Source organism: Fistularia commersonii, chromosome 25 (assembly GCF_037954325.1).
Source record: "Fistularia commersonii isolate RoL2024-O1a breed Wild chromosome 25, RoL_Fcom_v1.0, whole genome shotgun sequence".
NCBI lineage: Eukaryota > Metazoa > Chordata > Actinopteri > Syngnathiformes > Fistulariidae > Fistularia > Fistularia commersonii.
Genome location: NC_141308.1, coordinates 5,832,578 through 5,856,087, shown reverse-complemented (window position 1 = coordinate 5,856,087; position 23,510 = coordinate 5,832,578). Strand labels below are relative to the sequence as shown.

The following is a 23,510-nucleotide window of genomic DNA, read 5'->3' as shown; positions in this document are numbered from 1 at the left end:
TAAAAGGCTGCATCTCTGTATGTGGCCCTGTGAATGACTGGCAACCGGCCCAGTTTCCCGAATGGCAGCTAGAAATGGCTCAAGGACCACTTTAAGCCCTAGTGTAGCAAAAGCAGTGTAGAACATGAATGAGTAAATAATTGACTGATAAACTGTAATGGTGTCATCTGATACTGGTATAACAACTATGCAGTCAACATACTGAAGATAAATGATTACCTGGTTTCATCTGGATAATATGATTTTTTACTGCTTGTTCTTTTAATGCATCATTGTAATTTATCTGGATTTATCTAACAGTTTTGCAGTTTTGTTGACGTGTTTAGATATAATGACATTCTTACTACAGACTCCCCTCTTCGTCTCTTCTATAGGTTATATGTACTTACATTGAGGTTTAAATTGATTCTGATGTTGATAAGATAAGCAATTATACTTTCCGTTAAATGTTGAATCCTAAAACTATAGTAACAAGCCTGTTTTGAAACTGTATGAATTGATATTGAGATGTTTGCAATAAAATGTGGGTGGTAAAATCAATGTTTGAAAAAAAAAGGATACCTGAGAAAGTACAGATACTCACAAATTCTAAAAACAGCCCATGATATTTGTAACTTATCGCATCCTATCTCTGGTTAAAGGTGATGATAAAATTAGATCAGGCCTACGTTAGATTCAAGAGAAAACCAAATAATGCAGAATCAGGTTTCTCCGGCCTCCAATGAGAGACCTCGCAGACAGCAGACATCTTGACAGCTCTGAGGACAATAACTGGTACTGCAGTGACTCAGCAAACTCCCGCCATATTTTTGTCCCATACTCTGCAGGCCAGCGTTTACATCCGATAATCTCCACACCCTGATGTCATATTGGTCAAATTAATGTGCAAATTTTAATAATATGTAATATGTATTTCTTTATTTTGGCTGTTTTTTTGCAAACACTGAATGAACATTGCAGTTGAAAACAGAATTACTGTTTGTGGAGGAGTTGACCGTGGAAGAGTAAAACAGGATTCAGTATTTACTGAATCCTGTATTGTTACAGTACATAAAATATAACAAATGCCAGAGTCACATTAGGATCAGCTTGATATGCTGTAAGGCACATTTAAAGGATTAATGTAATAGAGTTTTTCACATTAAACAACACAAGTTAGTCTTCATGCAAACAATATTCCAGTGTACATATTTTTGTTTTTCAAGGACTGTTGTAACTATCAAACAAATGGTGTTATAACCATTTTGTCTTACTACAGTGCATGTATTTTTGTAACTGAGAGTTGTTAGAATACATCTGATGGCCATATCCTTCAGCCAATTTAGTGACAGTCACTGAGACCAAATCCTACTTCCACATAAGTAAGAATGAGGTCTACTGAATCAACTTGTTAGTGGTTATACATTTTTAAAAAATAACAGGATTTTTTTTTTTTTTTTACAATCAATTTGGTTTACATTTTCATTTTTAACATATGGTTCTTTCCTTATAAAAAGTATTGTTTTGGACAGTGTATGAAATTGGAGGGATGACCACTCATGCATGTGTGACATAAATCATTTATGTCAGACCAACCATTCATGCGCTACATATATGTTTCTATTCAATGAACTCCTCTGCCAGGTAGTGGAAGTCACACCCTCTGTGTCTGATGTGAGTTCTCTCGGGCAAAACATTGTAATTCCAGACACATGGAGTAAATGTCATTTCTTAGTCACTTGCAGCATCATTTGGAGATTCCCAAGCCAGTCTTCATGTACTCATAAACCACATAGCTAATGCTGACAGCAGGAATGACTTTCATAAAGTTTGGCAGAATGCCCCGATAGAGTCCAAAAAAGCCATCTTTGGCTAAAATATTCCTCAGTAAAAAACTCATTGACAGCTGGTTTGTTGCATCCAAGGACGCTGAGAAGAAAAAAGAAAGGTTATTTAGTCCCCTTATGAATGAACAAGAGCATGATCCTGTTGCTTAACCCCTTGCATGTACAGAATAACCCCTATACGTAAATAAATGTTTTTAACTGTTTCACTGTAAAAACTGCCTCCGTTGCTGCTATTTACACCTTCAACAGCCTTTGGTTGTTCATCTTTAACGGTACACTCCTTCAGCAATACTAAAGTCAGGAAGAAACTGGAAAATGCTTTGAGGTTGATTTTTAAGGTGGCTGCCTTCAGTTAAAAAAAAAAAAGAATTCAGTAGCCAGAGTTCTTGCATACTGAGATCCACAGTGTACAAAAAACATCAAATATTCTATTCTACCACACTATGGAATTGTGTGCAGTGTACATTCCATCAATAGCCGTGGTTTACCTTGTGCCTGCATCCGAGTGCGTACAAGTGCGAGTGGATAACTGGCCAGCTGTCCACAAGTACTAGAAATGGTCCCACAGCCCAGCAACACCAGAACTCCAGGGTTAGCAGAGTCTTTGGCATAGTGTAACAGCCAGGCATTCTTTAAACTCTGAACCAAAAGAAAAAGGTGATGGAAGAATGAAAAAACTTTGAATGACAAAGTGCAATTTACAATGACTTAGCTGACATACTTATAAATTACATAATCAAATAAAGTGCACTTCACTGTGAGACGCTACTGACAAGTCAGCATGCACTGTAAATCCTGCACACCTCATAAACAGCAAGGTCGATCCCAGCATACGGAATGATGCCCAGTAAGTTTGGAATGTAGCCCCTGTAGAAAACCTTGACTCCCTCTTTCTTCAAGATCTTCTTGGCACAATCAAACATTCCTGAATACTGGCCTGTTTTCCTCAAAGCCAATCTTGTCTTCAATACCTTCCATGATGACAAAGGCACCGTTAGCAGAAGACCATCTGGGGTGCTTGACAGGTTCTTATGAAAGGAATCTTATTAGAAAAATAAAACCAAAAACAGAATCTTTTCAAGTCAGCATATTCAGCAGACTGTTTGTCAATATGTATCAAAATATTGAATACCAACACCGATGTACAAAACAAAGAAATCATGCTTTTCTCAATAACTAAGAATATTATGAAACAACTCATATTCTTTTAGAATTTCACAATGTCTCCCATGTTTTCTGTTCATTTCTTGCAGATTTTCTTCATAACTTTGTGACTGTCTTTTTATGACTTATTAAAGGTAACCATTTGGTAACCAAAAGGTAACCAACTACTGATTGAGATGACTACATACTAGATCTGTAATTAGGGGACAATGATCTAAAACAAGACAAGACATGAAACAGGCTATGATCCATTTCTTGATGAAGACTATAAAACTGAGAGACAATACAACGCCAGTTGACTGTAAATATCCTGATGTGACCCCGCCATATAAAACTGTATAAATGACGGCACTGTACCTCCATGGGGTAGATAGCTGTCTGTGCAGTGGCCCCAGCTAGAGAACCAGCCATAAACCTCTTGTGTGTCTCAACCTTTTTACCATCAGATAACAGCTTTTTATACTGTAACAGAAATAATTTAAGTATTATCAGCTATCTCATTCAACCAGAAACACTGTTATATTCCTGTAATAAAAAGCTCTCCATTGGCCTACTTGTTCATATGCCATAAATTTGATAGCAGTCTCAGGGGCAATCTTTAACACATTGATTCCATTGCCCCTCCATAATGACATTAAACCTCCCTCTCGGATCATCTGTCTGAAGCCACCTCCCACACTGATTTTGTTGGACTTAGAGGAATGAACCTGTCAAAAAAAAACCCCACAATGATGAACATTCATAGAAACAAATAGCATACAGTGCATTTGATCAAAGGCTTTTGTATTTACCTGCATGAAGACTTTCACTCTGTCTAGGGGTGCAGTGCCAGTGCGAGAGACGGCCCCTGCCACCGCACCTGCAACAAGTTGCTTCCACCATCCGCCGGAGCTCTTTTCCTCCTCTGTGAATTCATCTGGAATGGCAATACTGTCACCAATATCCAGCACCTAATGAATTCATAAATCCATTTAAACACATTATCAAGATTGAGTAGCAAGAAATATTGCACTGTTGGAGCAATTCCCATCCTAAGAATATGCTGGAAAAATGGTCCATGTATCTCATTCAAGTGGATTAGGTTGGTTTAATGCAGGGGTGGGTGATTAATTTGGCTGGCGGGCCACATTTCTTATTTAATTTTTATGCGTGGGATAACTAGGTATCATGTAAAAAAAATTTAACACAATGAAAATTGCAATTTAAATATTTACATTTTTTGGCTTTTTATTTCAACTTTATAATCATGAATGATCATATAAATGTATTGACATTATTTTGTATATAATCATCCATTCAAATGTAAACAAAAGGGAAAAAATAAGGAGTTTCTAAATTAAAAATTGATTGAAAATACTTATCAAAATATTCAAAGAAAATAGTTTGACTAGCTGCAAAAAAAGCAAAACAAGCCGGATGAGGCCCGCAGGCTGTAAAATGCCCAGGTCTGGATTAATGCAATATTGCAGGTATTCCAAAGCAATCCTTTGCTGATAATGCAGAAGCTGCAGCAAGGCTTTAGTAACTAGAAAAACAGAACACATCAATTGAATTGCAAGCTTCATGATTGCTTTTAAACAAAAACAAAATCTTACAACCGAATCAGAACATCTTTTCAGGCTAAGTATTACTGTGGTGCACCAATTAGTTTTCAAACCTGCCATGTAACTAGTTGCATTTTACAAAAATTACAAAATATAAAATGCAACTAACTAGACAACTGATAAACAAATAGTTAAAATGTGCTTAGAGAAAAGAGAACGTAAAAGAGAAATTTTATTTTAGTTAAACAACCTGAGCCCTTAATCCTTGAGCCAGAACTGCTTGTGAAATCATAATTGTGGGACTGACTTAACCCTTGTCTTGCAAGCTTGAACTGTTTAAGATAAACACATCCAATGTTTTTGCAAAAGCACAAGATGATGTCAGCTGGAGAAAAACAAAGTGCAGGATTTTTAATGGATCTTTGCAAGAAAAAAACAGGGTCATGGGATTTACTTTTGTGTCAAGTAACCGCCAGTTTGCGTGACCGCTAGTTGTTGACACATGTTTTAAAATGCTATTCTGTTGGCTCTGTCACTGAGGACTCAACTCATGTTAGAAACATTCAGCTAAATTGTCCTTTGAAACTGGTAAGGTTTTGCTTTAAGTGCACCAAAGCTAGACCTTATGCAGGAGAAATACCACTCCAGCCACTGACATCTTCATTTGAACACAGAACAGAGAATATGGTTGCGGAAAACAGTGTCCCGATGTGACCTCATTATTTTAGACTGATTCATCGCAGCTGCCAACATGTGGACTGCAGAGCAAATCCATAACATCTAGTTGTGAACTACAAGAAGACACGTGATTAATTCCACTGCACTCCCCTTGATGTCTGTTAACAGAACATATTTGACAACATTACAACATCCTGTACCGAGGAGTGTTTCCAGTAGCGTATGATCTCCTGCAGGTTGTGAGCAGGATTAAACAGGAAATGTTCTCTCCACTCATTCCAGTCCACCATCATGGTTCCATCGATATCCATACTAGGAATACACAGAAACATATACATTTACAATTCTGCCTGCTTGCTACATGCATGCACACACGTGTGTGCGCGTGTGACAGAAGTGGAGCGCATACCTCTGCAAGATTTTCTGGGCATCCCCTCTGCTGATGTCCATGCCAAGCTCTGCAAGGGACTGCTGGATCTCTGAGGCATCAATCCGCCCTGATGCATTGGAGAGAGCTCTTAGACATATGCTGCAGTATGTAAACAGTCCATTGCTGGGTAAACTAGTTGAGGGCACAGATGGCTCAGTGGTGTTTCAATGAGGATCCTTACTCCTGAAACTGGACTCAATTTTTCCTACCGTCGTTGTTTCTGTCCAGGCTCTTGAATGTCAGCAACAGTTTCTTTTCGTGCTCCTTCAAGTATTTGGTGAACTCCTGAAAGTCAAGACTCCCATCTTTGTTTTGGTCACCAGTCGAGACAATTTTCTGTTGAGATGCAATAAAACCGATGTTTATCTGATTTGCATTTAAGGGAGGCGCAGGCAGCTGGACTGCAGAAGAGTTGCGTGCAAGCCATGCAGGCCAGAAGCAGAAACTCTATACGACCCCTGGGTTTTACCTGTGCAGCACCCTGTCGGAATATGCCCATTGCCTTGAGACCCGCACGTAATTCCGCGACATCCACCTTGCCATCTTTATTGGCATCGAGCCTCTGAAACAGGGCCTGGTATGACCTCTCACTGTCGGCATCCCAACATCGAGCATGTGATAGTAATAACGTCCTCGCCGCCTGGATCATCGTACAGATCATGTGAAAGCAGCGCCTTAACAAGTCGTCGTATTGTCACGATCCGCGGTGAAAATTAATCCATGTCTTTAAAAATGCACAAATCCCTCAATATGCCCTCTGGTTTTGCGATGAAAATCGCCGTATCCAGTTAGTTCGCCTGCCAGACTGTCCCGAGCAAAAGGGGCTTATCTGAGGAACTGCAGTGATCGAGGGCGGAGCTACAATACCGCGCGGCTATTCGTATCATTTTCTGCGGAAAAAGGCGAAGACGACACAAAAAAAAGGTTAAACATTCCCTTGAATTGCACCTTTTTCAGTGTTCGCTTAACACAGATACTCATGCAAGCACCCCTTTTCAGGCAGCACTTCCTGCGGCATGTGACGGAGCGTCACAGAGTCAATTTAATCTCTCTATTTACGCGGATGTGTTTTACTGCAAACACGTCGCATTTCCTGATAAGCGCGATACCAGTGGTCGTCGCTAGATGGCGCTGTTTCGTCGCAATGAAAGGGGAGCGCGCTCAGGAAAAACAACTGAATTCTTCATGTGAGTCTCCAAGTTTGATTCCCGGAGCCGTTATTACACACCCACGCCATCCACAAACACGCAAAACTCATTATCAATGAGTGTTAAAGTAATTAATACAGATTTTCTGACTATCGATGCCACTGACTGTCTTCACTGGTGATGTTCTTCCCTCCAAAACAGTCCTGACAGTTTACGTTTAAACAATCCAAAATTTCAGTATTTCAAACATTTTGAAATACTGAAATTTTAGATATTTGAAACAAAACCCGTAAACTGCTGCCAATAAAATGGCGAATAAGCTTCTCTGTAAGGTTCATTCTTCTTCTTCATCTTTTGGCTTTTCCCGTCAGGGGTCGCCACAGCGAGTCAACTTTCTCCATCTAACCCTATTCTCTTTATCTTCCTCTCTCACACCAACTACCTTCATATCCTCTCTCACTACATCCATAAATCTTCTCTTTGGTCTTCCTCGAGACCTCTTGCCTGGCAGCTCCAACTCCAGCATCCGTCTACCAATATATTCTCTATCCCTCCTCTGTACGTGACCGAACCATCTCAGTCTGGCTTCTCTGACCTTCTCTCCAAAACATCGAACATGTGCCGTCCCTCTGATAGACTCATTCCTGATCCTATCCATCCTGGTCACTCCCAAAGAGAACCTCAACATCTTCATCTCTGCAACTTCTAGTTCTGCCTGCTGTCTTTTGGTCATTGTAAGTTTCTAGTCCATACTCTGTAAGGTTCATAATGTTTGTAAATCTGACTGTGATGACGGCAGTGCCGCACCAGCCATGACCCTCACCGCACATCACTGTTATTTTGAATCAAAATGTAATTTACCCCCGAAATTAAGTCTTAAATGGAAGGATACACTGCCCATCTGGAGCTGAATGAGCATTTAATGATATTTAAACAGGTAGGATTGCCATCAGTCATGTGTGAATGAGGGGGACCCAAGTGGAACTGTGAGGCTACAAGGAGTGGAGAAAAAGAAGGATGTGGACTTGTAAGTACTTAGGGTCAACAGTCTGGAGCTATGGAGAATGCGAAAAGGAGGTGAAGGAAATTATTCAAGCAGGTTGGAACAGGTGGAGAAAAGTGTATCAGCCAGAATGAAAGGGAAAGTGTGCAAGACAATGATGAAACTGGCGATGCTGTATGGTTTACAAACAGAGGCATTGAGGAAATGACAGGGGGCAGAGCGGGAAACAGCAGAAATGAAGATGCTGAGGCTCTCTCTGGGAGTGACAAAGATGGATGGGATCAGGAATGAGTCCATCAGAGGGATGTTAGATGTTTGACGATAAGGTCAGAGAAACCAGACTGAGATGGTTTGTTCATGTACAGAGGAGGAAAAAGTGAATATACTGGTAGACGGATGCTGAGGATGGAATTGCCAGGCACGAGGCCTCGGGGAAGACAAAATAGAAGATTCATGGATGTAGTGAAAGAGGACATGAATTTAGCTGGTGTCAAAAAATAGGATACAGATCATAGGGTTACATGGAGATGGATTTATTTTGTTTATAGACTTGTTAATAATAATCTTCTTCTTCTTTCAGCTTTTCCCTTCAGTGGTCGCCACAGCAAATCAGCTTTCTCCATCTAACCCTATTCTCTGTATCCTCCTCTCTCACACCAACTACCTTCATATCCTCTCTCACTACGTCCATAAATCTTCTCTTTGGTCTTCCTCGAGACCTCTTGCCTGGCAGCTCCAATTCCAGCATCCGTCTACCAATATATTCTCTATCCCTCCTTTGTACATGACCGAACCATATCAGTCTGGCTTCTCTGACCTAGACTTGTAGATAATAATAATGTTTGATAATACCGTACATTGAACAGCCTCTCAGTATCAGTGTGACTGGTTATAAAGACACATTATAAGACCAATAAAGACACGTCACAAAGACCCTAGAACACCATCACTAACGTTGGGTATATTTTACCCAATACAATATCCTGGATAAAATACAGTTTCCATCAATTCATAGATGGGCCGATGGGAGGAGGGAAGCAAATATACAATTAATAACATCAGTGAGCAGCCTAAAGCTACCCAAGGACCCATAAAACACAATTGCAACACAATGAAAATCACATGAAAAGAATTGTATCGTTGGTGTTACACGTTTCTATCCACACAGAGGAGGCTTGGGTTAAATAAAGTAAAGTTATAAGGCGTCTCCAAGGAAACTTTGATTGTTGTTCCAAGTGTCTAGAGGCGGAGCCCAGCGTCCACTCTTTAGGAAATCAAAATATGGTCATAATGCCGTTGCAGCCCCTATTTTTCAAAGTGGCTCCAGCCAATGGAACAATGAAAAGTCCTCTGCGTCACGGCGCCGTTTTTCTATGGTTGGGAAGTGACAGATTTGATGTTTGGGATGGATCAGCGACAGCTGAACGAGCAGTCGTCCGAGCCGCCCGTCATCCCGTCTGCGTTCATGGCGTTCATTCTCATGAAGAAGAAGCGTTTTAAATTCAAAGTGGACTTTGACTTAGAGGACCTGTCGCTGGTTCCGTTCGTCAACGGGGTTTTATTCTGTAAAGTCAGGCTTGTAGACGGAGGCTTCACACGGGAGTCTTCTCGGTAAGTTATTTATATTTGGAGTTTACCAGTCGTGCAGCTGTTCTCTAAATACAGTGAAGAGGTCATAGTTAGCATAAGTTTACACCGGGGGTGCAATTAGCTAACCGGTGTTATGTAAGTTAATTCCCGTTGAACTAGCAAATATCCAAGTGTATTTTAAAGTTGTATCTACTCGACAGGCTGGGACTTGTTGCTGACGTGGAGACTCGAATATCAGTAGTTTCTTCAATAAAATTATTTTTTCCCCCTCTTTTATCATGTAAAATATGAAGTGGAGTAAAGTTTTGCTGCTCGGTTACTCTTTCCAGTTTTACGCTGTTGATCTACTCGGTTGCCAGGCAACGGCTGCGGCATGTTCAACGATGGCTAAAATGAAATAAAATGAGAATTCGGTTATTATAGTTGAATTAATTTACTAAATTTTAAAACCAACCACTTAAGCTCTTACCAACATTAGTAAGTGCTACGAAATAACTTTGAGTACCAGTACTTTCTCTCATTATGCCATATTCTACTTTCATACCTCATCTCAGAAACTAATACTGTAGGTTTTTAATGCACTATAATATGCAACATTTAGCCATTTTAGATGATCTGCAACTCAAAACAAAGGGGTTACATGATATGGTGTTCTATTAAGAATATAAGTGATCCAAGTACAACGCTCACATTTTGACTTGAAAAATGTTTCAAAAATGTCAGTCATGAAAAGTAATGTTGACATCTTTATTGGTGTGAGGGATGTGTATATGGTCTTCTGCCCTAAACATTTCTGATAAAAGCCCTATAGACACAAGTAGATCTTTATGGTTATTTACTTTTTTAATCTTGAAAAATATTTGAAGCCACAAAAAATGTTAAGATTTTTTTATCTTTTTTGACTACAAGTACTTTTCACATTCATTTTCAAAACATGGTAACACAAGGTCAATATTACAAGTTGCATCTGTTATCATAGCAGTAAATAATGGTTAACTCCTTCCATTATAATGGCGCATGTAAGTTCAGTGCCTTGCCTCACTTCTTATGAGTCACTCTGGAAAAAGGGCAGTTATTTAGCACGTGTCCTTCCCTCATGGCAAAGTCCGCATGACTTTGCCATGGTAACTGTCCAATCATACAAATTATAGCGTATAAACACAGTATTCTTAGATTAAGCCTGCTCCAACCACAAACTTTTTCTTTACTTCACATACAAGCAAAGCAGTCTTACTCACAATGTGATCTTGAGTTTGGTTGACCATTATGACGTAATGTATTGTTTTAAAAGTAATAACATCCATCCATCCATCCATCCATCCATCCATCCAACCAACCTATGTTTATCCTACTAAGGGTCACAGGGGATGCAGGGGCTTATCCCAGCTGCCATTGGGCAAGGGGCAGGGTACACCCTGGACTGGTCTCCAGTCAATCACAGGGCCATATAAACAGACAGACAACCATTCACTCTCTAATTTGCACATCTGGTAAATTTTCCCAATTTTAAAGTAGTAACAATATAATTGATTTGTAATTACAGATATAACAATTGTTTATAATAATTGTTATATCTGTATAATAATAAAAAGTATTTTATAATTTACAACAATTAGGAAGCTGTTTATGTTGGCAGCATAAGAACCTACGCTGAAACTGCAGACTGCATCATCTGTTATAATCCCTCTTTTTCTATTTTCTGCATACATTTCACAATTGCAGTGAACCCAAAGACTTGAATTGTCTATTGAACCAAGACAGCATTTGCCATGTTTGTGATGAATACAAAGTCTTCATTGTTCAGTGTCATAGAGGGTTTTATTTTTCGTATGGATTAATGAAAGTCTGCCCCTCTTGCAGGGAGCCGGTCCAAGCCAACTGTGTGCACTGGAAAAAGAGGTTCTCCTTCATTTGTAAGATGAGTGCCAGTGCTGGGACAGGTGTACTAGACCCTTGTGTATGCAGGGTTTCTGTGCGCAAGGTACACAGCAGGCTTTTTTTTCTTACCACAAAATGTGTTTAACTGACCCTTGTAAAAATAAGACTTCTTGTGTACACAAGATTAGAAGTATTTTTAATTTGTTAACACAGCACAGCGGTCAGATCACCTGTGCAGACAATCCCCACACTGCAATGAGTCAGTGCTGTATTAAAACATTTTCATTAGATACAATAGAGATACACAAACTCATGAATGTTGTCTTTGTCACTTTAGGAATTGAAAGGAGGAAAATCCTTTGCAAAGGTAATGCTTCACCTTCTTTGAAGTCTATGGCAAGGCAGATATTGTGAGAACAGCATTCTAGATAGAACAAGAACCATTATTTTATCCCTGCATTTATTAGATAACAAGAAACCTTTTTGTGTCCTCTGGCAACCCTCTGCATGTGGCCTCATTCTCCAAGAATGTTGTTTAGGTTTCGGCTTTTGTAACTGATTAAAAGAAGTTGTCAGTCAAAACGTTCACTTTGTTAACTAGTAACTATTCTCTGAAATTTTAAACTCAAATGACAACACATGGACATGTGCAGTTTCTTTCCTGCTACCTGAGTTGTGGTGGGCTATGTTACAACAGTACGGTATATATTATGTCAGTCTTTGGCAATTAATGGAAAATTGTTCTCTTATTATGCAATACAGTTTCTATTCTGTAGAATCCCATGTATATGAAATTCAGTTCAAACTTAAAGGTTGATCACATTCATTTCTGTACAGCTTGGCTTTGCTGACTTAAACCTTTCCGAGTTTGCTGGGTCCGGCAGCACTACAAGAAGGTGCCTCTTGGAGGGATACAACACCAAAAATACCAGACAAGACAACTCAATTCTCAAGGTATGGTTTAAAATGTAAGAGTGGTTCAGGTCAAACTTGTTTGTGAACAGTCTAGTAACAGGTACTCATTTTTACAAGCGAGCAACCAGTGCAGCTAGTCTCTGGAGTTGTTACCTTTTCGTAGCTGTAAATTCCAATGCTTTAGAGCTGCTCTGGCATTGCATGAAGTGATCTTTTCAATATTTTTATCGTTAGAAATATTTGTGAATGGGGCAGTCAGAGGATGGATTATAGCCCAAGACTTATTTTAAGATTAACTTGGTGAAAGAGATAGTGAATAATTGCAGAAAGTTTGTGCCTCAAATTAATCATTGCTCAACCACATTCATCTTACGTTCAACCCATCCCTTGCAGGTAGTCATCACCACACAACTAATGTCTGGTGACCCCTGTTTTAAAACGTAAGTGTTACTCTCATGCTCATCCATCTTTTAGTTTTCTTTCTCACTGTATTCAAATAATTACTTAAATTATAAGCTTTTAACTGCATCCTTTGTCTTTTTCTTTAAGTCTTTACACTCCATAAAAGTATCCCTCTTTTAAAGTAGTTTTTGTTGCTCAGATCTTATCACATTCTTATCTGAGGGCTACTAACACTTCACCTAGACATTGCAACAGTTGATTTGTGATTACATCTCCCAAGAGATTATTTTCTGAAAAATCAGAAGGACGTGATGTAACAGCACACCCGAGCAAAGACTGCACCATGTGCAAACATGTTAAGACAACTTTTCTCTGTGTTCTTTCATTTCCCAGCTGCGTAATAACGCATACAGTTGCCTAAGAGATATCTGAACTGTAAACTCAGGGACAACTTAGTCATTCCTTCCACAAAGCGTTACTCATCCAATAGTCTGAAAAAAAACAGCTTGTCAGCACTCATTACAGAGCTTTAATAAAGATGATGATGTACGTAAGCGGACAATAAGTGACGCATTTCGACAGAGATTTTCAAACATGCCGCTGTGTCCTGTCTACGCCAGAAGCCAGAAGTTGATGATTAAATAACTAATGTCTTCTTATCCATATCCTGTGTCTTAGTTTTTGTTAGGCACCCTGAACTGGTTGCTAGTCAATCACAGGGCCACATACATAGACAAACAGCCATTCACTCACTCATTCGGGCCAATATTTTCTCAATTAACCTGTTGCCTGTTTTTGAACTGTGAGGGAAACTGGAGAACCCGGAAGAAACCCAAGCAGACACAGGGAGACACATTGAAAACTCCGTACAGAAAGGTCCCCTTGTCAAAATCGAACCAGGGTCCTTCGTGCTGTGAGGCCGAAGCGCCAACTACTGCGCCACCGTACCACCCCCATTGTCATGCATCATATTTTTTAAAATGCCAGGGACTTTATTGTCAGATTTTTTTTAAAGAATTTTAATTGCAAACATGGGAAAGTCTAATTTCTTATTGTTTTTTATTACATTTGCCTATGTGTGTGCTGATAAGAGCTCCCAGTGATCACCATGCCATGTGCTTTCAACAGGACAACACAACACTTCCTCTTTAATAATTCTCAATGAAATCTTTTCGTTGCAACTGGACTTCCGTTTCTTCTCTTGAAGGCGTTTCACTTCTCATCCGAAAGGTTTTATCAGTTCGAATGGACTGTAGGGAGTTTTCTTTATATAATTATCGTCACGGAGGACAGGTGAAACATATTCAAGAGAAGAAACTCAAGTCCAGTTGCCATGAAAAGTTTTCAACCGGAATTTACCATGACTTTGACATTTCTGTTTTTTAAGTCACCTCATCCTTTCTGTGCTTCTTGCAGCCCCCCGTCAACAGCCATGACCGTGGGGACCCCACAGACAAAAGCAGAGTGTCTCCTTGAGGAGAGAAAAGGAGGTGACCTTGTCAAACCTCACTCATACGATACAAGTATGTATGAACTTGTTCTTTGGGTTCATGGCTTAAGGTTATTCTTTTTTTTTCTTTTTTCTTCTCTTGGCTAAAGCAGCATAGAAAATTTAGTAACAAAGTTTTATCTGAAGCAAATGATTTATAAAATCACCATCAAAACAACTTTCTGCAACTTCGGAATAATAAATATGACAGTACAACAACTTGCAATATTGAGACCCTCTCGTTCACTTCAAACATTGATGTTTTTACAAGAATGATTTGTTGTAGTGTTTAACCATCAAATAATGTTGGGACAAAATGTGGTGCTGTCTACACTGGAATATGTGATAATTCATGTCCCTGTCATTGTTTTTGCTCAACAGTAAAGCACTTTATTTTCTCATTTGGCAGTATTTAATTTTTATTTCTCCTCACTAATCACTTTCAGAAAATATGGGGGCATCTATGCTGTATCAGCTACATACAAAAGAATTGACATATTCTCTCCTGATGTTATCGATGCTATAGTGTCCATATGAATGAATACCAGATGGGTTTGTCTCATGTACATCATTCTTTGTGTTTTTACCGCACTGTGATAGAGTATCTCAGCATAAAAAGGTGGTTGTATTTTTGTTTTTTGTTACAGTTAAAATTTGAAGACTCACTGCTCCTCAACATATTTTCACGTCACTCCCCAAATACACACAGAATTCTATTGATATTTGATGATGTAATTCATTCTAGTTTATGAGTAACGGGACATTTAAGAAAAAGTTTTGTGATATCTTTGTGTGTATGTGGTCTTTTTTGTCATGTAGAACTCTTAGGTAAATCTGCATCCATCCCAGAGGAACTGATAGGTTGTGGTCACACCAGAAGTTCCAGCTATACAAGTCAGCAGTCAAAAATCTCAGGTGCCAAATACAGAAAATCATTTTCATTCCATTGTAATGAATGCAAAATTACTAACATGGTCGTTATAAGAATAAATAATAACCTTTAAATTCCCCCCTGTTCTGCAGGTTACAGCTCAAATCACTCCAGTTCAACCGATCTAAGCCACAGAAGGAGCACATCTGTAGATTCTACCTCCACAGGCAGTGGCAGCATTATGGAGCCCAATGAGCAGCAAGCAGAGAGAGGAGCTAAGGAGAGTAGGTATTCTCCTACAGTCCCTGCAACCTGCCAACGTGGCGATAAACACAACTGCACACCCACTAAGGCTTCCAGGTAACACACCTTGATAAATGTACACTTGCACTTTAAGGCTAGACTCTGTCCTCTGTCTGATACACATGCAATTCACAAGCTGTGAATATTACTGGTCAATGCTTTCCATGTAATTTAAGAGCTATATACTGACATTCACTGCCAGTACACTATGATTGAAATGTTTTCATTATTAACCAAACAATTAATATTTCTGACTCAAAGTGCTATCCCTCAAAGTGCATTTTCATTACAGCTCAACTTATTCTCTTGTTTTTTTTAGACACCCAGTCAAGCAGAGTTCAGTTGAGAATCAACTGAAGAGAGTGGATGCCACCAGGGTAGATGCTGATGACATAATAGAGAATATCCTGCAGAGCCAGGACTTCAGTCATAGCTTCTCAAGCTCTGGCGCTGAGGGTGTGTACAACTAATCCAGGATTTAGTGTTGACTTTGAAAGTAGCCCATTATTATGCGGATGGGATAATATTACATTGCAGTGCTGCAATACAAGTTTGTCTTAAAGTGATGAGAAACGAATGTTTTAGTTTTCCCTCGACCAAAGGATATAAAATCCAACAAAAAGAATGGGAAATTATAAATTGGATGTGTCTTATACAATGAAAATATACAATCTAACGGTATAAGTTTTTCCATATAATTTATCAAATATGTACAATATCTGTGGGTAACAGGTTAACGTATTTGTCAGTACTTTCACGCAGTACACTTTCACCGCATAACTCCTAGGCTCAATCATAAATGATCATCATTCAGTTCTTCTAAAATGGAAATGCACTGAAGCAGATACTTCACAGCATTTACTTTGATATTACACACCATATGTTGTTTTACAAAGGATCTTCCATTTACTATTGTGTTTCAGCTGCCCTAAAGCCAACCTGCAACCTCAATTCTTCATTTTTAAATTGCTCTAAAGAAATATAAGACATTTTCAAAGAATAGCAGAAAAAACTGGATGAGAGGTAGTTTACATATCTCTAACATGCATGCCGATACATGTTTTCATCTGCAGATGAGGGACTCAGCTTGTTTGTTGGTCCTGGTGGGAGTACAGCCTTGGGAAGCCAGCACATTCGGTGGGTTTGATTACGTAATTATGGAATGTGAGCTCTACACACCCTGCACAACAAAAATATGGCTGATAGAGATATGTTAACTGTTAGTTCTAATCCTGTAACACTCTGAAAAGATCCAGGTTGGTGTTTTTGTATATGAAAGTACAGAGCACAACCAGATCAGATAACTTGTCTCATTTCCTGTCATTTAAGACATTGTGGCATTCTCTTTCAGGGTTGCAGCTGGAGCCTTTGAGCAGGTGGTAATCAAGTACTAGGCTTCAAGGAGCATGTGACTGTCAGAAACGGTGTTGTATTTCACTGACGCGGGAGAGAGTGGTACCTGTAATTGGAAACTAAACGTAATTCCAATTGGAAATTTCATTTGTCCCATGGCCTCTTCCAAACACGGGCTTAGGGTGAGGTAGCCACCTGGTGTTCAAAAAGTGGTGATGAAGGCCACATTTTCTGCACATTTGAATAACTGACATTTCTATGTTGTCTTGTGCTTTTTTGAAAAACAAAACAAAAAAAAAAAAACCTGTTGTATGAGCAATTACTACTGTAAATGTACCTTATTTATTTGCTCTTTTTGTTATTTAAAACATTGTTTATATTGTTGTCTAAATTTTGTTTTTTCTGTAAAGTGAAAAGGGACGGATTTTTCCTTATTTGTATATTTTGTAACCTTTATAGCTTTCTCAAATGTACATTTGCTCATATAAGTTTGTTGTAAGGTTTATATATGAATGTGTAAACTATTAGTGCAACTTGACATTGAAATGTTTTTGAATTCAGGCTGTTTTTTTTTAGATTGTTTAAGCTGCTGTTTGCTCGGAAAACATGGCCACATTTTTAAATAAACAAAGTGCACTCTGAATGACTGTTTTTTTTCACAATTATTTATATAGTTTTTAATAATTTTTATAAAAATGATTGCAATTCAATTCAATATAGCAGGTAAGTGGAACCCAAGTGGAACTGTGAGGTTACAGTAAGCAGACTCTTTGTAACCTCACAGTTTCACTTGGGTCCCTCTCATTCACACGTATTTTATCTTTTTGAGGCTAGCCTTCATTCATTTCCTTTACAGGGCCTCCACTCCTCTCTTTCTCCACCTGCTCACATCACAGATTACCATCTGCAAAAATCACATGCAATTGAATACCCTCTGCAAACTTCATAGTCCAGATGCAACCAATACGCTTTTGCTTAATTTCACACAGGCCAAAATAGTGTACCGTGTATGAATATGAAATTGTCACGCATTATAAAAAGCAGGCAAAAGTGCAATTCTAGAGTTAAAGCTTTATTGTCAATATAAAGTGCGATACAGGGGAATGAATGTCTTCAATTCAGTAGAATTTGTCTTACAATGCAAAACACTGATTCCGATATTCATATCCAAAGACGTAGTATGACCATATTATTACCCGGACACTTAGAGCGCCAGAGATGAAGCCCCGCCTTCTCACTGCCCGCATCAGAGATGTTTTACGAAACGTGATTGTAGAATTACAGCGAAAAGCGTAACAAAGGCAAGTGGTTTGAAATAATCAAACCCCATCTCTGGACTGTTTTTTCTCAAGGATGAAAAACTTACAACTAATACCCAGGACGTTACGTGTACTGAGTTCTAACACAAGAAAAATTATTGAAAAGTTCAAACGCTTTAGTCATTGTGAATAATATATATATAGATATATATTATATACGGGACTTGACTTGCAGTAATATCTCTTGTTGTTGTTTTGTCTGCATCGTGTCTAAGAAATAAACAGTTTCGTGTATTGAGATTAAAATGAACAAAACAATTACATGCTCACATGATTTTCAATTTCGATATTTTTACGTATAATCTGCGTGAGGTAAAGTACCATTTGAAAGGCATTATACAAAACATCCAAGTGGAATTAATTTTCGAGGTATTAATATTTCCTTGATGCAAATTATTATTTAAATAAACTATTAAATAAATTAATGGAATACGTGAAAAACAAATCGTGAAGCGCGAAGAAAACTAGAGATTTTATATAATCTACATCAATGTAAGATGTTGAGATATCAGCAGTGTCGACGGAATTTGGTCTTTAGTGGAATCATATTTTTTCAAGTTAGTGTTAATATTTGATTTTAAGATGAATAATGTAATAATTTTAAAATAGAGACCCGGCAGTGTCTTCGTATGAACGTTTACAGCAGCAGCTGGTTCACACTGCACCAGCGCTTCCCATTAACGTTACAGTTCCGGTTCCACCTCGCCACGGCACTTTAGCAACAACGACGGCGGGAAGTTGTTAACGTCAAATTACCTCAAATCTGCGACATCTTTACAGGCGAACTCCTTCACGATTGGCATTTCACCCTCTTACACTGATGGGCGTATAATCGGAAAGAAGCTAACTATATTCTGCGCTCAGCGACGTGGGATTCAGCTATGGCTAATGTCGGAAACCAGCTACCAACACAGGCCGTTAGCAAGCCTGCTACAGGAAAACATGGAAATGTATTACCCCTGTGGGGTAACGAAAAGACAATGAATCTCAATCCAATGATTCTTACCAATGTTTTATCGTCGCCGTATTTCAAAGTTCAACTGTATGAACTCAAGACTTATCACGAAGTCGTGGACGAAATCTATTTGAAGGTAATCTTAGCCGAATGCTAATCCGCATGCTAGTTAGATAACCAGCTCTCAGCCATCCCTCAGCGACCGTCGAAACACCGAGACGAGTAAACGCGCGGCACAAGCTTAAAACTAACTTAGCATACGTTTAGGAGGAAATTCCGAACAATGTGTTACTTAGGTACTTACAATTCACATACTGTGTTGTTATTAGTATGTAACGCAAAATTCTTCGCGCGTTAAGACAAAGCTAAACCCAATCACGTATTGTAAAACATTTGGGTGTACTCAGAGTTGAAGTATTTGTGTACAGATATATGACTTCTTTAGCCAGCAGCTTCTAAGATTGATTTTCGATCAGCCAGATACATCACACTATATAGACTTCAGCTAAACTTGGACGGTGATTACCCTATCGTTTAACAGGGGCTGTATCTTCCTAATGAACTAGAATGATGCTTTGTGAGTGAATATTAATTGATTCAAAAACCTAACGTTCTCTCCCATTGCAGGTGACTCACGTTGAGCCCTGGGAGAAAGGAAGCAGAAAGACAGCCGGCCAGACTGGAATGTGCGGAGGGGTAAGTGAGAAGTACGTGCTTTTTCTATTCCCAATCTTTCCTTTTTCATCTTCCTGACCAGCCATGCTGATTTTAATACTAGAACAATCCCGAGAGACATGGATGAGAAGTGGATTGATTGTCATAGATTCACAGACTTGTACTACCAGGTCATACATTTCCAGTAGGTTTGTTGTGAAGTGTGTGCAAGTGCTCACTTTGTAAGAATGTCTTTGTCCTTGCCAGGTGCGTGGTGTCGGGACTGGTGGCATTGTGTCAACTGCTTTCTGTCTTCTATACAAATTGTTTACTCTGAAGCTCACTCGCAAACAGCTGATGGGTCTGGTCACTCATATTGACTCTCCCTACATCAGAGCACTTGGCTTTATGTACATACGGTAAGAATCTTTGCATAGATATTTTGTGATTTGAAACCTAGTTGTAGACTTTCTTAGAAGATTCAGATTCAGAATTGATTACTAGATTATTCTATTCATGCACTGTAATGTTTTTGTTTTTTTTAGATAGAGCTCTATGCCAAAAACTCAACTCCACTGTATTTGAATATATGTCCTGCCGGTGTCCACAGTTTTCATCTCTACTGCTCCTGACAAGCAAGATCATGATTTTGCTCATGTTGTACTCTTCGTATGCTTTATCCTCAGATATACTCAGCCCCCGACAGATTTAATAGAATGGTATGACGGCTTCCTGGATGATGAGGAGGTATGTCACACCTGGTAATACTTTTAAAGTTTTCTCTTTCCTTATTTAGGACTCAGCCTTATTGCACATGTTAAAAACAGACTGTCCCCATCCCTCCCCCTGTGATGCACATAGCTGATTTTTCACCTTTGCCTTCATTTGGCTTAATTGACCCCAGTTTTGTTTTCTAAACCTGAGTAGCTAGGTTACTTGCTCACTGCTGTGCTGCTGATTTTTATCAGGGTAAGTACCTAACATGACGCTGAGTAAATTTTAAAGTCTTATGTTTTATTAAGGCATGTCCTTTTGTTTTTGAAAAAGATTTTACCTGGACTTGTTGCACAAAGCTAAATTTGCCATGGATTAAAGAATCCAAATGGATATACACACCCACACAGACATGCACACACACTGCTATTCCAGTACTATTTGAGAATACGTGTGCAACCAGCCCTGCTATGATGTTCTGTTGCTATATGAATTGATCATTTATATAATCATACCCAACTGGTTAATTCCCCTGTTTTTTTCTTTAGATGCCCATTGTGCAGCAGTTGAATTGGATATTGTATCTCAGCACTGTTGGTTTGCGTGTGTGAGTGCAAAGCAGCTGTTCTCTACCATATAAAGTTTAACTATTCAGGTGGTGTGCACTTGCCTGTTCCACTCTGTACTTACACTGCGGGCAATGTATCAGTACTACTATGTGAAATTTTCATTGTGCTAAAGGTACTGTGGACAGAGAAGCCAATGCTTCTCTGCCCTGTCCCTTTGGCACAATGATGATGTTGCCAAGCATTCTCTGAAGGTCCTCCTGGGTTTCATTTTGTTTTTGTCATGATCACTTTTTTGAGCAAATGCTTAAACTGGGAGGACAAATGACTGTGGAGATGCATAAATGTGATAAACCCTTGTTTCATCATCAACGCTCACTTTGTAAGTACTGACATAAGGAACTGCTAGACAGCTTAGATCAGGGTCATATTTTGTGATGCATAAAGTTTGTTTCCTCTACATACAATTATTAAAAGTAAAGCCAGACACATTTGATGTAACAGATTAAGCTAGATGAACAGAGGTGAAGGTTCAGTACTGGTCATCACATGTTGCTTTCTGATTTGAGGCAAGATTTAAAAAGAAATCAGATTTAATTGTGGCTTCCCTGTTTGTGCTGATTGATTTATATCACTCCTTCCCACTGTCCGATGTTAGGAGCTGGACGTAAAGGCAGGCGGCGGTTGTGTGATGACCATCGGTGAGATGCTGCGCTCCTTCTTGACCAAACTGGAGTGGTTCTCCACTCTCTTCCCCCGTATCCCAGTGCCTGTGCAGAAGATTATTGACCAGCAGATGAAGGCCAGGCCTCGTAAGGTTGCTCAGAAGGAATTGCCAGAGGATGAGGCAGCTTTTGCAGAGTCGGGGAGACAGGGTGAACGGCGTCGTTCCAGGTAAGGTGAAATCATTTTAACTTTAGGTCAAAGACCATTCACGCAGTTGTAAACATATCTCAACATTTTCTTTTGTGTAATGTTTCTGGGTTTGTTAGAAAACACACTGTTTCAGAGGTGTGTGTTTTGAGAACAGGCCCATATATTGACCGTAATATTTGATTTAATTTAACTTCATCAGGATTTGATTTGCATGTTGAGATGCCTCTTTGTCGCCATTGCTAGTGTTACCTGTTTGGTTTTACTCTCATGTGTTTATTGCCCCTGTCGCTGCCAGGACCCCCAGACGAACACCAAGCCCCAGGCGTTCACCGAAGCGATCAAGAAGCAGAAGTCACCATCGTGACCGAAACCGCCATGGTCCGAGCTTTGATCGGGAGCTGGAAAGGGAGCGAGACCGGCAAAGGAAGGAGAGGGAGGGGAGAGACCGGGACAGGGAAAGAGGGGACAGGGGAGACAGGGAGAGGCGGCGTTCTCGTAGCACAGACAGGAACCAAGACAGACGGGAGCGTAGGAGAAGTCGCACCAACAGCCGGGACCGTAGAAGTGAACGTAGAGACAAAGACAGGGACGGAGGGGATGACAGGAGTAAGAGGAAGGACAGGGACCATCACAAAGACAAAGGCACTGAAAGAGAGAGGTCCAGGGATAAAAAGAGTCGGGCAGAAACTGATGACAGGAGGCATAAAGACGACAGGGAGAGGCACAGAGAAGAGAGGAAGGCAAAGAAGTCGAGCCGGAGCCGAAGCCGGGAGAGGAGGCACAAAACTGGAGGAGAGGAGAAGAGCAAGAAACGAGAGCGTAGCCACAGCAGAGAGAGGGAGCGGGACCGAGACGGAGAGCCGCGCTCGCACAAACGTAGTCGTAGCAAAGACAGGGGCCACCATCAGCGAGAGTCTAATAACGATCATAGTAAACATAGTGAACGCAGGAGGAGTCATAGCAATGAGTAAATGTCACCTCAGAGCAATATTCTATTCCTATTTTTCCTTCCTGTTTTCTATCCCGTTCTTGAGTCCTGTCCCTTGTGCTAGAAACAAATGTTGGCACATCAGACGTTTGGGATCATCCTTGGTCAATGTAATGTTGCTTTACTTTTATGTTTTTTCACTCCCCAGTAGACCATTGTTAGAACTCACTTCAAGTTTAAAAAAAGGAGGGGGCATTTTAATTTTCTACTGATTTTTCTGTTTTGTTTTTTTTCTTTCCTTTTTTTAATTTTTTTTTTCCTCCCCAGAAAGAAATGGGTTAAATGTACATAATAATTCAGGATGGGTGTCTACACTTGATAATTGGCCTGAATTGTATTTAAGTCTGGCTCCGTGACAGCAGAAACCTTATTTGTATGTGACATGTTTTTTAATGTATACTGTCAACTTCAAGATGTGGGTAAGCCAATTTAAACTTCTTTTTAATTTGGTTAAATTTATAGCACATCTGTCAGGAAATTTGAAAACCAAATGAAGAAGCTGCTGTTTGCACCACGCTGGCTAAAATCAATTCCGTCCATGGTCAGGTGTAGACAAACCACGAATGTTTTAATCCCCTGACTGCCTGCAAAGGGTAACTTTGGCCACACACTGAGCCCTGTTTGTGATTTGTTTGGGCTTGTTGCTCTGTTGCATTTTTTTCTAATAAAACACTTTTACAAACAATTTTTGTTCTGATACATTCATATGCACACCTGTAAATAAAATAAACTGCAGAAAAAGAATCACACAATAATATATATTTTTAAAAGTTTTATTGGAACATGGTTTGAAAAGACTTTCTATATTAAATATATAATTAATAGTAAAGTAAAAATGTTGGGC

General features: G+C 39.4%; 3 protein-coding genes across 4 annotated transcripts; 2 read left to right on the top strand and 1 right to left on the bottom strand.

The window, feature by feature from the left end:
- Nucleotides 1-901: 901 nt before the first annotated feature.
- LOC147218956 (mitochondrial adenyl nucleotide antiporter SLC25A24-like) lies at nt 902-6,658 on the bottom strand. Its single transcript, XM_086172998.1, has 10 exons — nt 6,112-6,658; nt 5,852-5,978; nt 5,622-5,709; nt 5,413-5,524; nt 3,782-3,940; nt 3,545-3,697; nt 3,348-3,452; nt 2,630-2,797; nt 2,315-2,465; nt 902-1,908 (listed from the first exon to the last, which is right to left on the bottom strand). Exons 1-10 carry the CDS (start codon nt 6,301-6,303, stop codon nt 1,727-1,729), a joined length of 1,437 nt encoding a protein of 478 aa, XP_086029124.1. The 5' UTR covers nt 6,304-6,658; the 3' UTR covers nt 902-1,726.
- A 2,528-nt stretch (nt 6,659-9,186) lies between these two features.
- On the top strand, nt 9,187-17,237 carry eeig2a (EEIG family member 2a). The gene is made up of 11 exons (XM_086172607.1): nt 9,187-9,404; nt 11,244-11,364; nt 11,599-11,628; nt 12,099-12,215; nt 12,570-12,616; nt 13,995-14,101; nt 14,887-14,982; nt 15,091-15,298; nt 15,561-15,697; nt 16,315-16,378; nt 16,593-17,237. Exons 1-11 carry the CDS (start codon nt 9,190-9,192, stop codon nt 16,633-16,635), a joined length of 1,185 nt encoding a protein of 394 aa, XP_086028733.1. The 5' UTR covers nt 9,187-9,189; the 3' UTR covers nt 16,636-17,237.
- Nucleotides 17,238-18,589: 1,352 nt separating this feature from the next.
- On the top strand, nt 18,590-23,351 carry prpf38b (pre-mRNA processing factor 38B). 2 transcript variants are annotated; one of them, XM_086173153.1, is made up of 8 exons: nt 18,590-19,004; nt 19,496-19,564; nt 19,790-19,941; nt 20,209-20,283; nt 20,688-20,731; nt 20,785-20,843; nt 21,461-21,696; nt 21,974-23,351. In XM_086173153.1, the coding sequence occupies exons 1-8, from the start codon at nt 18,795-18,797 to the stop codon at nt 22,647-22,649; spliced, it is 1,521 nt and encodes a 506-aa protein (XP_086029279.1). In that variant the 5' UTR covers nt 18,590-18,794; the 3' UTR covers nt 22,650-23,351. The 2 variants fall into 2 exon arrangements, with proteins under 2 accessions (XP_086029279.1, XP_086029278.1); XM_086173152.1 differs by lacking the exons at nt 20,688-20,731; nt 20,785-20,843 and having other exon boundaries at nt 18,591-19,004; nt 20,209-20,269.
- Nucleotides 23,352-23,510: the final 159 nt, after the last annotated feature.

Bases quoted from the DNA above. Each gene is read 5' to 3' on its own strand.
- LOC147218956 (XM_086172998.1), bottom strand. From the start codon at position 6,303: ATGATCTGTACGATGATCCAGGCGGCGAGGACGTTATTACTATCACAT. The intron at 5,525-5,621 runs GTATGCGCTCCA...GTGTATTCCTAG, and splicing joins GCCCAGAAAATCTTGCAGAG to TATGGATATCGATGGAACCA. The intron at 3,941-5,412 runs GTACAGGATGTT...TGAATTCATTAG, and splicing joins GCTACTGGAAACACTCCTCG to GTGCTGGATATTGGTGACAG.
- eeig2a (XM_086172607.1), top strand. From the start codon at position 9,190: ATGTTTGGGATGGATCAGCGACAGCTGAACGAGCAGTCGTCCGAGCCG. The intron at 12,617-13,994 runs GTAAGTGTTACT...TGCTTCTTGCAG, and splicing joins GGTGACCCCTGTTTTAAAAC to CCCCCCGTCAACAGCCATGA. The intron at 15,299-15,560 runs GTAACACACCTT...TGTTTTTTTTAG, and splicing joins ACACCCACTAAGGCTTCCAG to ACACCCAGTCAAGCAGAGTT.
- prpf38b (XM_086173153.1), top strand. From the start codon at position 18,795: ATGGCTAATGTCGGAAACCAGCTACCAACACAGGCCGTTAGCAAGCCT. The intron at 20,284-20,687 runs GTAATACTTTTA...ATTTGAGAATAC, and splicing joins GAGGAGGTATGTCACACCTG to GTGTGCAACCAGCCCTGCTA. The intron at 20,732-20,784 runs GATCATTTATAT...TTTTTTCTTTAG, and splicing joins GTTCTGTTGCTATATGAATT to ATGCCCATTGTGCAGCAGTT.